General features: G+C 39.6%; 1 protein-coding gene across 7 annotated transcripts; it reads right to left on the bottom strand.

The window, feature by feature from the left end:
• Positions 1-1,260: 1,260 nt before the first annotated feature.
• On the bottom strand, positions 1,261-15,497 carry eif4enif1 (eukaryotic translation initiation factor 4E nuclear import factor 1). 7 transcript variants are annotated; one of them, XM_041980377.1, is made up of 19 exons: positions 15,168-15,497; positions 14,314-14,454; positions 14,165-14,238; positions 12,888-13,015; positions 11,087-11,361; positions 10,495-10,693; positions 10,230-10,390; positions 8,279-8,417; positions 7,851-8,027; positions 7,151-7,422; positions 6,431-6,508; positions 5,132-5,312; positions 4,923-5,002; positions 4,592-4,728; positions 3,230-3,305; positions 3,009-3,135; positions 2,604-2,918; positions 2,349-2,519; positions 1,261-2,187 (listed from the first exon to the last, which is right to left on the bottom strand). In XM_041980377.1, the coding sequence occupies exons 2-19, from the start codon at positions 14,410-14,412 to the stop codon at positions 2,000-2,002; spliced, it is 2,877 nt and encodes a 958-aa protein (XP_041836311.1). In that variant the 5' UTR covers positions 14,413-14,454; positions 15,168-15,497; the 3' UTR covers positions 1,261-1,999. The 7 variants fall into 7 exon arrangements, with proteins under 7 accessions (XP_041836311.1, XP_041836309.1, XP_041836308.1 ...); XM_041980375.1 differs by having other exon boundaries at positions 3,000-3,135; XM_041980374.1 differs by having other exon boundaries at positions 7,839-8,027.
• Between the last annotated feature and the right edge of the window lie 238 nt (positions 15,498-15,735).

Consider the following 15,735-nt stretch of genomic DNA (forward strand, 5'->3'; position numbering starts at 1 on the left):
AGGACATCAGAGCTCACAAACTCCAGACTTCTAGGGACATTGTCCTGAAGATTTCAGATGCTTCCCTGTTGCAAAGACTGACTGAAATTAACGGATCATCAACAACCTGGTGCACAACCATTTGAGTTGCAACAGGGACACTCATAAAACCTGCAGGACACTTGCCCAAGGGGTCTGGAGTCAGTGAGCACTGGTCAAACCTGACCATGGATGGCCTGGAATGATTACAAAACCAGTGTAAATTTACAGATACTCCAGGTACTGTTATTACTACCTTCTGGGTAAAATTTATAGAAAATGTATAAACAATATTCATACTACACGAATGAAGAACATGTAGACTTATGCAATGGCAATTCATATAAAATAACTGGGCTGCACGGTGATGCGGTGGTTAGCACCGCAGCCTCACAGCAAGAAGGTCGGTGGTTCGAGCCTAGGACGGTGGCCCTTCTGTGTGGAGTTTGCATGTTCTCTCCCGCGTCTATGCTTCTTTCCGGGTACTCCGGCGTTCTCCCACCGTCCAAAGAAATGCATGTTAGGATAATTGGCCACTCTAAATTCTCTCCAGGACACAGTCTTTTTCTGTGTTGGCCCTGCGATGGACCGGTGACCTCCAGCGGTACATATTACGAATGAATAACCGAAACAAAAGCTAACACAGAACATCAGTGTCTCCATAACTTACCATGCGTTTCCCACATGACAAAACGTTAAGAGAACTGTTTAAGCTGCCACGAAAAAAAAGTGGTCAAATTATGGTTCAAACACTTTTTAGGTGTGATTTTAGGTAATCATTTTGTTAGAGAACAGCATGTTTTGTAATAAGTGTTAAAAACTCAAGCCTTACATGTGCATTCAAAAGTTTAGAGTTAAATTCACTTGGAAAGGCTGTAGTGCATTGTGGGTACAGTCTGACAAAGCCAAATACTAAGGTTTTGTGAGTGGCGAATATGCGGTTTTCTAGACAACTGCAGAGACCCTTGCAGACCATCCAAGAAGAGACCTCTACCTTACCTCTGTAGGCACACTATTACAATGCAATCTGACTCACTTGAAAATAAATCTTACCCTTTACCCTAAAACTTGGTTTAAAGAAATATAATTCAACCATTAATGCAACTGTAGTGGTGATGTGCTAGACAGAACATCTTAAGTGTTCTTTGTACATCTGACTCAAGAATAATGCAAACTTTTACTCCAGCATGCAACATGTTCACCTTTGTCAGCCAACAATAAAATTGAAAACAATTTACAAAGTGTTTTACTCAAGATTTTATTAATTCTACTTGTGCTTTTTATAACTTAATAGCACATAAACTGAATCCCAACCACCTTTAAATGACTGAGCAGTGAAGCCCCCCACCCCCCGACAGGATTGGAAAAAGTTTAAAAAGGAGGGGAAAAAAAATATATCACACACACACACACAAAAGGCACAACCAGCTTGCTGCATCCCCATTAAAGAATCTTTATGATTATCCCTCTACAGAAAGGTAATACGTGCACTCGTCACTCAAATCCGCCATTTTTCATCAGTAGTGACCCTCTTTCAGTATAGGTTAGGGGAATTTAAAGGTGGACATAAAAGGAATGCTACCAGCCTTAAGTGACATAGTCCTGCAGTTAAACTGAAACTGTGATATACTTCCATCTTCCCAAGAGAAAAAAAAAAACAAAAAAAAAACAAAACACCATAGCTATATACACAGAATAAGAGTCCTTCCCATGGTCTGTACAATTGGGTCTATACATTATTTACTTCCTAATACAAAAAAAAAAAAAAAAAAAAAAAAAAAAAAAAAAAGCTGGCAAAACAGATTCACTTGTCTCTCAAAAAAGCAGTGACTTTAAGGTTTAAGACCAAACATGGCCAGAATGTCCTGTTCTGTGCACCATTCTTCAAATAACTTCACATATTCACAGAACCAAGAGGTGGATAGGCAAAGGAAAAAAAAGAAAAAAAAAAAGCTCACTTTACAGCACATTGTTAATTTTCTTATGGCCGAAACTCCAATTCATCTACACTGATGACTTTGGCTGGCATGGAGGGCAGAGGCTGCTCTAGCACATCTGATCCAAACCACTTGGCAAGGCCTAAGGGGGGGCTGCCCCCGTGGCGCTGGGAGCCATTTGTCCGATGGGGGCCATGGCTCTGAGACTGGCTGCCTGGGACAATGGGGTGTACTGCAAGAAGAGAAAATGTCAATGAATATAACAAAATGCACCTGCATATAGTTCTACAAAAAACACCCCTTGTTGTTAAAGGCATCTAAATGTCTTTAACTTCTATGGAGAAATTTAACTGCCACCAATATGGTCGAAATGAAAAGTAAAATTTGATTTACCCGGCCTCTGCTGCTGAAGTTGCTGCTGCATAACTGCTAACTGCATCTGAGTATTGGCTCTGGGAGGTAGAAGTGGATGCCCTGTTGTATTTAAAGAATACAGTGGCTGTCCAAGCAGGGAAGGAGGCAAGCCTTGAAGTTGTGCAAGGTCAACATGGGGTGGACATATACCTAGTGAGTACAAGTTAAAAAAAAAAATAGTTTAAAAAATATATCTGATAAGAGATTAAAAGATGTACAGAGACTAAGGCTAACCTGCTTGCACAAGTGCAGGTCCGAGCTGCTGGGGCTGGATCCCCTGTGCCAGCATTCGCTGAACCACATTAGGGTGGAGTTGAGGAGGTGGGCGCACCATGGGTACATGGGATAGCAGTGGTACTGGGTAGATGGGACGAGGGAACGATGAAGATGGCCCTGGAGGTACCATAGTGGGTGTATGGTGTCCAGCGGAGCCAGGCCTGAGACGTGCTTGGTCCTTGCTTTGCAAGTTCTGTGAGCTGCCCTTTACCCCCCCAGGCTGGGCAACATTGTCATCCACTGCTTCCAGGAACAGATTAGGAGAACTGCTGCCTGTAATAACATGTCACAAATTTGAGCACTACAGAACTTTTACACTTGCATTACAGTTAAAGTAGATGCAAGTGCACTTACACTCCGTACCATCTTGGGATTGTGTTGCTGCTACTTCCTCTTTAGTCTCTGTACGGCATGATGGCTCATCTTTGCTTTTTTCTTTTGTTGCATACATTTTGCGTATCACAGATGTGGGTGTAAATGATGGGGACAGCTGTGAGAGGATGACGACAAAAGTTAGGTCAGTCTTTTCAGTATGACTCCAGGAAAGAGAAAAAAGCGCTACAGAGCATAAGGTTTTTGCTCACCATGCTAGTTACAGCATTTCCTGGAGAATTTCTTCCAGCAGGCTGAGGTCCCGGGGAACGATTGACACGCTGTGGTCTGTTAATCACACAAAGACACTCAAAACAGGGACAAAGCAAAACAAGAACCCTACCATTAAAAATAATATGAAAATCACTGAGCTTTAATTCTTCCCAACTGCTGTGGACACATTAATAAAAGCTCCCCTCCATACTCATAATCAACATGTCCCAACATTAAAAGCTCACATAACTCACCACACCATCAGACTTGCTGCTGTTAACTATATTCTCATCCTGTCATATTTATTCCCACCTGATTCCATGTAGTTTTTTTTTTTTTAAAAAAACACCTTTATACTCCTGTAAAAATTTTATGCTGTGTTATGTGTTTTTTTTGTTCCCTTTTTCTTGTTTTTGCACCACCACTCCAGGACATATTCCTTGTGTGCACAAACTTACTTGGCAATAGTCTTCCTGATTCTGAATTGACAAAAAAAAAAAAAAAAAAAAAAAAAAAAAAAAAAAAAAAAACAGTAATTGACAAAGGTAAGGGGTTTTAATTGGCTTTTCTGTGCATTTGTATGTTCTCCCGTGTACACATGTGTACTATGGCTTCTTTACACCATCTAAAGACATGCGTGTTAGGTTAATTGCTGGGATATACTTGCTGTAAACAATGGAAACCCGGCACCGCAAAAATGCTCAATACTGCAGGTCAACTCAAGGAGGAGCGCACAGCACTTGGGACTTTGAAACAGTGAAAAAGTCAGTCACATTGTATTTCCAGGTCATCAACCCTCCAAAAGCTTTCAATTTGTCAACTTTTAAGCCATGAGTGTTTATCACTGTGCAAGTGGTGGGGGGTGGGTATCAACTAGGATGCCGGTAGTTGCGGACAGAGTCCAAGAGGCGGTCTTCAAAAACTATCTGCCATTGTTTACCTCGGACCTGCCGTGATCATGCTCTTGTTCGAATGAGCGCCACTAGCATTGAAGTCAATATTGCAACTCGCACATGCAGCACGTTGCTTCGCTTCAACACAAGCAGCCTGCATGCATAATTAATGCGTGGCTGCCATGATACATACGTGGATGCGTCACTAACAGCATATAAATCCCAGCCCTTAATTCTCCTTGGGAGTGAGTATGAGTATAAGTGGAAGTTGGTTGTTTCTCTCCGTGCTGGCCCTGCAATACACCGATGACCTGTCCAGGCTGTACCCTGCTCTCGCCTAAGAATAGCTGGGATAGGCTCAAGACCGCCCCAACCTCTCTGCAACCCTGAATTGGAAAAGCGGCACAGAAAATGGACGGACAATATTCAGATACCCATTTACAGAAATAAAAAAAATAAATTACAAACCTATTTCGAAGAGCCCTGTCCTGTTGCTGCTTGTTGTAACCAGACAGGAATGAGTGGTGGGCATGTAGAGCAAGGTCCTGCTGGAAAGCCAGGGCTTCCAGGTCAGCCTGACTTATAGGCCTTGAGTGCGCCCTCATCTGGACAAATGAAAATAAACCAAGCCAAAATTTTAACCTCACTTTTCCAAAAGGAAACTACCATAGTATATTGAGAGAGTATAACCAAACTAATTTAAAGTAACAAACATCCTATTTTGATGAAAAGCATCATTATGACAAAAAATTCTTAGAATAGCTTTCCTTAATATTCCATCATGTACATTTTTAGTTACCTGTTGCTGTGCAGGGCTGATAGACCTGTGTACATCAGCAAACTGTTCAGGCAGCATGTGCTGAGGACCAACAGGAAATCCTTGAGATAGGACAGAGGTAATTAACAAGCCTGTTTTTGCCTTCCATTTAAAAACAAAGCTGTTAATTTCATGATTGAACCCTTCATGAGAGAACATCCACGATTTTCCGTAGTTTCTTTTCAACTTACCTGCAGAAGGTGGCAACCTGCTGCTGAAATAGTCAGGAGAGGGTCCCCTCTGTGGGAAAAGAGGAGGTGATGGGCCCTTGTGTAGTAAGCCATGAAGAGGGGCTGCAGTCACAGGAGCCTCCGAGTTCGCCAACAGACCACCTAAAGGTGATGGGGAGCTACGACGACCCTCCAAGAGCTCCTACAAAACAAAAAGATTTCCAAAGAAGCACATTTTTATTAGTGAAAAATAAGACAAATTGTCTCATGGGGCAATAGTCTTGTCTTTAAGTTCATGGCAGAAATTTATCAATCTGGGACACACTGACCAATAACTGCATCAGGCAACATTAGTCATAAGGTCACAATATTCTTTGCTTTAATCTTAAAAGCCTAATTCACACCCAATGCGCATGCGGTGCATTCCGGCTGTGCCGTGGTTTTGTTCCAACCTCCATGGCGCGTCAATCCACACCGGGAGCATGTCAGCTGTGGAGCGCCCAAGTACGCAATCCACCTAGCTAGCGCCCCAAGATCATGAAATCAGAGGAGAATTTGAAATTTTATGATTCTCCACTTCCAGGATAAACGTCTTGTCATCCATGAGGGGGGCGGGGGACCCAAACAGAGACACCCTGACCAATAAAGACTTAATGTTTAAATGCACATGGGGCTTTTATTTAGAAAAAGGAAAAAAATATTATTGGAAGCTTTTACACTGCTGATTTCCTGTCGGCCCCCATCTGAACTGCTGAGTTTGATGCATTCTGGATGTGCGTTCCATTAAAAAAAAAAACAAAACAAAACATTGACTTGCCGTGTATTTTTTACCGGAGGACAAGGTGCTTCTATGACTCTTCTATGACATGGCATGCCCGGTGTGAAGCAAACAATGGACTAAAATGGCTGCGAATAGCTGCAGTGCAGTCGTAACGTGGTGCACACACCCGGTGTAAATTGGGGGTAACAGTGTGGCCTTAATTGATAATGTGGCATTCATAAAAACAATTTTCACAATCACAAGTGGCAGATACACGCACTTTGGTATAAATAAAGTAGTGCTCCAAACTGTTTGGTATACATTTCATGCGTTTCCCTAGTAAAAAAAAAATAAAATAAAAACAAAACTTTCTACATATAGAGATTGACAGCACATGTCCAGCATATTTGTTCCCCCTTGCACAAGACCACTTTTTCCCTATATTCCTTTATTTTCCTATATCCCATCATTGGACTGAATTGAGTGGATCTGTAAAGACCAAATAGCACATCCTGAACATTTCTGATCATTAGCATGAAAAGGACAGTCAACATACTCACCTGGAATATGCTTTTCTGATGCTGAGTAGATATGTGAGCATCAGACAGTGTCACTACACCTTGGTCTGATGGTTGCGGCTATGTGCAGGAAGGAAAAATATATGTATTGATGCAATTAACCTTTGAAATGTGAAATGACAAATCCATCTCAGTAAGCATTTTTGCACAGTACAGTGAGTGGAAGGCCTAAATAAAACCATATCCACATTCTGGACCTATAGCAAATATAAACTTAGTTAAATCCTCCCAAACCATAATGCAGAAACTCACTGAGATGGATATATACATGCAAGTCCAAGTCACATGTCCCACTTGCAAGGTACATGCTTCAGATTATGTACTAAAGACATTCTCCCATTAATCCTTAAATGAACAAGTATGCCATTTTCAGTTCAGTGTCTGAATTGACCCCCCTCCCCCTATTCCTATCAACTTGTACAAAAGACTGTTTTCAGAGATACATGAATTAGAAGGGGGAGAGAAGAAAAAAAAAAAAAAAAAAAAAAAAAAAAAAAAGGCAGAGCCAGAGCCATTATGCAAATTTATGCCCACCATCGTTTAGCTTTTTTGTGCAATTTTACTTTGAAACACGCATGTAGCATCACAGGACCAAATTTTACTCTGTATATTGCAGCAGGCAAAGTGTTGTTACTTATCCCTTGTACACGTACACCTGGGATGGGGGGGGAAAAAAAAAAAAAAAAGGAAGCCGATACTTACATTGCTCGTGTTGGGTTTGGGGTGAGTTGGTAGAGTTCCACTTGCCTTCATGCTGCTGACCAGCTTATTAAAGGCTGACATGTCTGTGTCACGCGAGCGTGGATGGCTACTTGAACCACCAGTTAATGCCTCCTCTAAATGCTCAGCCATGAAGGGAGTGCCATTTCCTCTCTGTGGAGGTGACACCTTTCGCACATGTGGTTCTGAACCAAGTTTCATCCCCTTCATTTCCCCCTCCACTTCTTCCAGTGAGAGCACCACCCCCGAGTTAGCTGGTGACAAGTGGATAAATAAAAATCAGCTTCATTACTCTGATCAAACTAAAAGGTTTATGGTCATTTCATAATTGAAACTTATGACAAAATATCTTTGCTTATATAAGAGGTTTCACTACAAAGTTGCCACCAATTTTAGTTTGGTAAACAGTTGTAGAGACTGAAAAGATCAAAATCCAGATAGCTCATTATGCATTAAAACCCAGTTCCTGAGCACCCAGTGACTGCATGGACACTTCATGTAAGAATCTATAAGTACGTTGCATCATTACATTGTCGTTGGACATACTCAGAAAATAATCAAAGATTAAAAGAAAGGCATGACTTTAAATATGACAATGTAAACCTTCAGATGCAATTGTTTTTGACATACATACACACACTTATACACACATACATATATCCACACATACCATAGCACTTACAACTTTCTCGTAGCCGAGCTTTGTTGACTGAGAGGGTGGACAGAAGGGGCTTCAGGTCTATTTTGGCCTTGTGCAGCAGCTCCATGATATCCACTTTTTCCTTGCATTCTGCCGAGTGAATAGGTGTGAAGTATAAGGCAGGGCCACGGCCTGAAGATCTGCAATGTGGCTCAGGTCCTTCAGAAGCAAATTATCCAAAGATTTAAGCACATTTAGTCACCTTAGGGCCGTTTATGATGTTGACTAAATGCTTTCTAAGAATTTAGTGCAAAAACACAATGTTAATGCTTAACTGTAGCTGGGTAAAGCTTAATTTTTCTTTATGCTTTAGAAAATATGGAAGATAAGGGATTTGCTCCATAAATCGGGTTTAGCTTATTCAATGACTGCACTGTTAAAGTCCCACTAGGAAAATTAAAAATACTTACCAGGAAGATTTTCCAGTTCCTCGTGAGGAGTGGACCTCAAACTGCTAGACTGGCTGCCTGATGGGCTTAGGTTACGCGAAAAGAATTGACTGAAGCGGCTAGCTGATACAGGTCCCTCTCCCAAAACATCCTCTATCATCTGGAAGACAGAAACATAGGCATGATAGGCCGACTGATAAACACTCCATAGACAGAAGGGTGCAAAAACAGAGGTGGAACTTACGTTTGGAGCGCTTTCCATCGATTTAGCACAAATTGTGCTGAAGATTTTGAGCAGTATCACTGATTGCACTGCTGTTGGCAATATTGATATATTACCGCAAACTGCTTTAGTTTAGAGCCTAGCTCACTTAGTTCTCTAGCCAATAACAAAGTCTCGGATGTATGATGGGCATAAATTTGGATGAATCTTTAAAAAAAAAAAAAAAAAAAAAAAAAAAAAAAAGACACCTCTCCTTACCCACGTGCAAGAGCCCACAGAATAAAATATTGAGAAATGGTGCACCATTTAGTGACAGTACCCACCACTTAGGATTATGGACTGAAATCAAGCCAGCTGAGGTAATCTTGTATTAAAAGTACTTTCAATCAGAATAGCTTGTTCAGTTTTACATTTAAAACAAAATAAAAATGTATCAGTGTACTAATCAGAACATTTCTAAACCCATTAACCCAAATAAATTGTTAAACCATGAAATCCCGTTGGAGCACTGCAACTTGAGCGCATACAAAAACCTCAACTGCTCAGGATTCTGTATATATATATATAAAAAGGGAGAAAAAAAGATGGTGGGGAGGGGGAATAGACAATAAGAGTGGGGCTGGGCGATAAAGTTATCTAAAGTTGAATCCAAGTAAAATTAGTTGATCTATATAAGCATTACACATTTTTAGCAGATCCAGTGGAGTAAATGGCCCTCTATACCATGTATCAACACCTCTGAGACTGTTGTCCCACAGGTTTTAGAATTTTCCCTGCTGCAGCTCATCTGAGACAATTTAATGGCACATCAAGAGGCTGGTGCAGAACATGAGCTGTTTGAGAGCAATTTCATTTGAATCACTTTAGTTGAAGCAGGGAAACGGCTAAAACCTGCAGGAATAGCCCAAGTAGTCAAGAGCTGATGCTACTTGTACAATACAGATAAAAGCAGCAACAGCCAGTGTCTGCACATGTCAAAATACTTCAATTACTACAAAACTGAGTAACCAGCATGGAAGTGGACTGAATATATGTGAAGAATGAATGGATCCAATGGAAGGCTTAAAGGCATGAAGTAAATTCATGTTAGTATCTCAAAATTTTAAGTTAATCACTGTCCAAGCTTTTACTACAAACAGCAACTTTTTTTGTGTAAGTTTAGAGGCATTTGCTGCCAGTCTATTCAGCCACTTAGTCTTGGGTGAATGGCCCACACCATCTATTTATCTATGCACAAATAATCCTACAAGTGCAGAAGCAAATCTTCTGCAATCACATCGTTGCACCTTCAGTGTTTTGTTCCATAAATGAGCTTTTCACACCCAATCAAAAATAATTTCTAAATATTGCACCAAGCAAAAAAGAACAACTGGCAACCTAAAGTCTGCCTGTGCCAGCTGCAGCCAGAAGGAAAAGCATGCACTATTAGAGGTACACTCCAAATACGGGGGGGCAACCAATGTCACAAAGTAGAAGTTATAACAGACTGAACTGCAGCCTCTAAGTGGAGCAGTCCGGCAGCTGACAAGGATGCAAACATGAGGGATAAAGGAACTATGAAGGCTTTATGTAGCTTATGTGACACTATAAAAGCGAATAAAGATCATTCATTGAAGAAAATATTGGCTTTTTTTCTTTTTTTGCCATGTCGCCCAGCCCTAATTTAAAGTGACACCTGTGCTATTAACACCCTAAACCCAATGGGTGGGGGGGAAAAAAAAAAAAAAAAAAGTGCAGCCCAGTACTTACAGAGACCAGTCCTGGCACAGTCTTCTCAAGATTGACGAATTCATTAAAGTCAAAGTCTCCAGCTGACTGCTCTGGAAGAACAGAGTGGGGCACTTCCTGGTCAGCTGTAGGCTGCAAGCCTGCTTCTTGATCCTCCACTAGCCCACCATTACATTCCACTGCTGCAAAGAATATAAGTGAGATAAAGAGGGGAAAAAAAATCTCTTTATACATTTATCCATCCACCTCACCCAAACTATTACCTCATTAAAAATGATTGACTCACCTTCTTTAACAGACTCCGTCCGCTTCCTTGATCGCTTTGATTTGCGTTTATCATCCTCTAGGATTTTGTCGTCAAATCCAGTAAGCTCAATCGTCTCAGACTGGCTGGTGGGACCCCCGGAGAACCACTCTGGCTCCTCCTCTGCATAAGAGTCATTTCTTCTCCTTTCACTAAACACACGTTTGTCACCAAAATCTCTCTGCAAATCATATGAAATAGTGTGGGAATATCTTTAACACGTGCCAACAACTGCTTTAAATAATGAGACAATTACTTAAAACTCATCTTCAGTCACCTTCATAAAACAGACTCTAGAGAAGGTAGAACATTCACTGTGTTTAGATATTATGTAAACATAAAAAGCAAAAAATACCAATCTTTTTGGAAAACAACTTCCTAAAGTAAATTTTCACAAGTTCGTCTAAGAAAAAACAAAAAACAAAAAAAAAAAACAAAAACAAAACAAGACTTAATACAAAATTACAGGAAACTTTCTAAATTTGGAGTACAATTTACATCAGTGCAATACAGAAAGACTATAAAATATGGATGGAAATACAATATGGATTAACTTCGAGCAAAGACCACCAACCCTGAATCTTTTATCTTTAAAGTCTCTCTCACGTTCCCTCTCTTTCTCTGCACGGGCTTCTCTCTCAAAGGCGCGGGCTGCAATAATGCGTCCACTGCCGATTCTCCGAGCACCTCCTAGACGGAGGTTCTCATTTTCCTTATTTTCCAGGGGGCTGACTGGCCGACGGCCATGGGGTGCAGGGGCAGCATTGCCTTGACAACCACCTCCAAAGCTTCGCCGCTGTGGGCTCAGTATGACATCTAAATCATCCTCCTTTAACCGCTCACGGGGATCTGAATGAATTCAGACAACAGGCATAGCTTTAGATGTTTTACGTAAACAGCCTAAACCAATAGTTTTTTTACCTAAATTATCAGTCTTGTGTAAGCCAAAAAAAAAAAAAAAAAAAAAAAAAAAAAGAATTTTAAAGTTTACAACACTGCAACCAAAATTCAGCAATGGTGAGCAAAAAAAAAAACTTACAGGTCATGCTAGTATCAGTATTGGTAGACAAATGTAATACTAAGGTTTCCACTGCAAAATAAGCTGCCATGCCTTCATGTTTTTTCAGATGTTACAAGTGTAAATTATATTGTATGAATGGATCCATATGAACAGTCTATACATGTGCACATTTCCAGACCTCCATGACGGGGCAGAAATTACTGCAGGAGTCTGTGTCTTCATCTGCAATGTGTCTTTGGGGGGGTAATTTCTTTCCTTGCATGAGTTTTAAATTTAAGACCTTTTTTTTTTTTTTTTTTTTTTTTTTTTAAAGACATTTTTAAGATAATTTGGAACAGAATAATTAATGCCCATCTCACCACCACACAGGCAAAAATTGACTCCTGGGATTTAAGAAAATAAACTGCCACTTAAACTGCTTGAAAATTTGTTTAGCATAAAGTAATTCAAAGTGTTTTTTGTCAATTCAAGCACAGCCAATAACTCAGGCAGCAGACAAGTAGCAACTGACTGATAATTTACTGTAATAATGGACTTGACTGAGGTAATGTTGAAAACTACACAGCATTTTATTTATAGTCTCAGTGATGATAGAAGGTTTATACTGAGTTCTTTTATTAAAACAAAAACAGTCCGAAGTATGTCAGCTGCTCTCTGTATCACACTCTTGGAGTTTGGCCATGATGCGACCGCACAGTGCGCGCACACAGGTGAGCAGACTTCTGCCAGCACCACATACAGTCATCTACCACCTGAAAAAAAAAAATAAAATCACACAAAGGTGTTCTGCCAGGAGGTGAAACACTCACTCTCCATCAAGGAGCTACCAGAGTATTTATCTCACTGCTGTGTTGATAAAGCCGTGCACATCACGGCTAAACAGACTGAATCTACTATCAGACAACACAGAGGGAGTTTGCAGATTCACTTTTAAGGCGGTGATATGATTTGCTAATTGCTCATGTGACTCCAAAGCCTTGGTGGTTGTCTTTGTGTTGGCCCTGCGATGGAATGGTGACATCCAGCAGAAATATACAAAGATCGCATAGTTTCAGGTAGTAATACTCCATTCCGTCAGGGTATGCATCCATCAAGGGCCCCAGAAACAAGACCAAATTATGTAAAGGATGCAAAAGATGGACAAAAATTTTTATACCAGTCTTTAGCGTGGAAAATAAATGGGCCTCTAGTGAGAAAGTTTTCATGTTGGCAAGACTTCTTGCCCTACACCATTTACTTCAGAACTTTACTATGCATGCTCCATTATGTCATACTGACATAAGCATGACATCATGTAAATACACCTCTAGCAAAGAAAATCGGACAAGATTTATATATAAAAAAAACATTTTACCTGTGATTCTTCGTTTTAAAGGAACTCTATCATCCATGTAGTCCTTCTTAAAACCTTCCACAGGAGAGCTCCGCTCTGAGGTGGGGTACAGTGACGCATGCCATTTCTCTGGGTCCCAAACACCATCACTGAATTTATTAAAAAAAAAAAAAAAAATCATTTAACCCACATTTAGAAAAATATTTTAATTTTACAGATAAAAGACTGTCTCCACTGGATAAATTATTTTTATGTTGCAAAACATTTGAGCATGAATGATACAAATGTCACATAAAATTAATTTCATTTTACTGAATATTAGGAAAGACATTACAAGTTAATGTTGAGTTACTGGGTGATCTCACGTAATGGTCAATCTAACCCTGGCATAAAGTTCATTTTCAGGGGAAACTGGCAAATGGCATCAAGGGAAGAGTTCATTCTTACTCCACACCAGCGAAGCAAGCCTATAAATGGCCATTAAGCAATCAGGACAATGCTTGCTCAAAGCACTTCACAGAACATCCCAACTTAAGACAGGATACAGAAGTTTGGTGGTTACGCCTTTAGCCTTGAGCTTAAAATCAGTGGCTCCCAAACTTTAACCACAAACCCCAAGATAACATTCATTGGTGTTTGCATTCTACATGCCTAAAAATCAGCTTCTCTTGCAGAGATAATGACAAACTTGGATTTTGAATAAAGCATGAGCAATAACTGTTTATGGATTATTTTAATTGTTTTGTAGTCCTCTAGAAAATGTACAACAAAACTAGCTACAGGCATTTGAATCTGTGACTAAAGCCAAGATTGACCTGTACCTTATATAAGAGCTAGTAAGAGTCTATACAATATAGGCATTTTCTGTGATTTAAGAAGTGGGGTGGCAGACTGGCAATATTCAGTACCAGCATCATTTTCCTTTTCAATCAAACTAAGTATTTTAATAAAGTGACAAAATAACAGCTCATTTTAAAGGTGTGTTTATCCGTTTTGTCTGTGCGTTCAGACACTGAATTGTGTCTGCAATACTATGGAAAACATTTACATAATCCAATTTAGCAGAAAGATCTACAATTTTTAAAATGTGTTTTGAAATAAACCTAAATTACAGAGTTTAAAATTAGAAGGTGCATGAAATAATGATAACCAGACATTTTAAACCAGTCAAAACATTGTTGTCTATTTAAGAGATCCCACATTTTCTGTTGACCTACCTACCTACATAGCATCTTGTAGAACAGTGTGGATTTATTCTTATAAAAAAAAAAAAAAAAAAAAAAAAAAGAATGTCTTACCTGTCATATTTCTGTGAGAGACATTCAGGTCTTTCATTGGAGATTGGCAGTTCTTTTATGTGCAGAAGCTCATCCTATAAAGAGATAATGTTGCATTGTGTTAAGAACTGTGTGGCTTCCCTATAAATATTCTACTGACCTTTCATCACCTTGGTGTATCTGTATGGAGCTGTGGCTACTGGCTGTTGCTTGGGCGGTTCCACAGCTGCATCATCATTCTTTTGCTGTTCACATACATCTTTCTCCATGACTAATGGCAGGTTAGACTGTTTCTAGCCCAACAATGATTCCTGTTAGAAAGAAGAGAGCTAATTTATAAGTCAGACAAGTATATTAGGTGGCACGCCTACAAAGTTACAGATACAGAAGATACATGCATATCGGTATCTAAATGTTATGTATACATCAGTGGAAGCATACTTTCAAACCGAGTCGACATGGCATTTTCCTGGCGCTGCCCACATAAAATGCCATTTTAAAACTAATTAGCATGGAAAGCCATAAACGTAAAGTCAATAGACTTACTGTAAAAAGAGCAGATCATCACACCCAAAAGTTTTCAATACTGATAACCTTAACCTTAAATCAACCAAACACTCACTGGGATAGTTCTAGCAAATGCTGCTAGCCAATTAGCGGGTTAATTGACAACAAGCGGCGGTTGATTGCTAGAGAAGAGGCACGTCAATTACAATAACTACTAAGTGTGTTTGCGCTAATTAAACAATTGCCTTAAGCGTCTGTGTAGTTAAAACATTTTTGAAAGAAAAAAAATTCTCAGGCCTTTATCAAACGGTAAATAAAAAGTATTCTCGATTAATATAAATTTGAAATATAAATAAATAAAAAAAATGTCTGCTAACATTTGCCACACATTTGTGGATGGTAAGATAAACTAAGTAGGCGTCCCATACATACTACCTCTAAGCTCAGTTACTGGTATAAAAATTAAACTAACTCGTAAAAAATAGGACATTCATGTTAACGTTAATTACTTACTCACGTTAAATGGTGCGACAACCACTGATGCTAACGGACAAACAGCTGCTTCACGTTAGTTAGCTAGCTAGCTTAGCACCTTTCGCTAGCTAGCTAACTAGCTGGGGAATGGGGATAATGCCCACCCAGCGAATAACAAATCGTATGCCGGTTGTGTTGTTGGAAGTAATTTTTAGTAAACACACACTATTGTGAGATAACCTAACACAGAAACGCAGGTCTAAATAACAAATTAAGTCACACGGAAACTGTGTAATCTCAACTAATTGTCTTCTCTTTCTCTATTTTCTAAATCGTAGCAGCAATTTTCCTACGATCACCGCTTTAAGAAGGTCCTGGGAGAGATTACATTGTGTCCATTGCGCCTTTGTAGAATTGTAATCGCCTGAGTGTGGGGCGTTTGTAACGACATGGTATTTCAATATATAAACATTTACATAGAAATCAGTAGTTACTAGTAAGATGTAAAGCTCCACAAAATGTAGCTAAAGTAAAACTTACTTTATGGGGGATATTATTTAGGTTCAATTTCCAACATTATAGGGCATTATTCGGGCAACTATAGATTGCAT

The sequence above is a fragment of the Melanotaenia boesemani genome, chromosome 3 (genome assembly GCF_017639745.1).
Source record: "Melanotaenia boesemani isolate fMelBoe1 chromosome 3, fMelBoe1.pri, whole genome shotgun sequence".
Classification (NCBI taxonomy): domain Eukaryota; kingdom Metazoa; phylum Chordata; class Actinopteri; order Atheriniformes; family Melanotaeniidae; genus Melanotaenia; species Melanotaenia boesemani.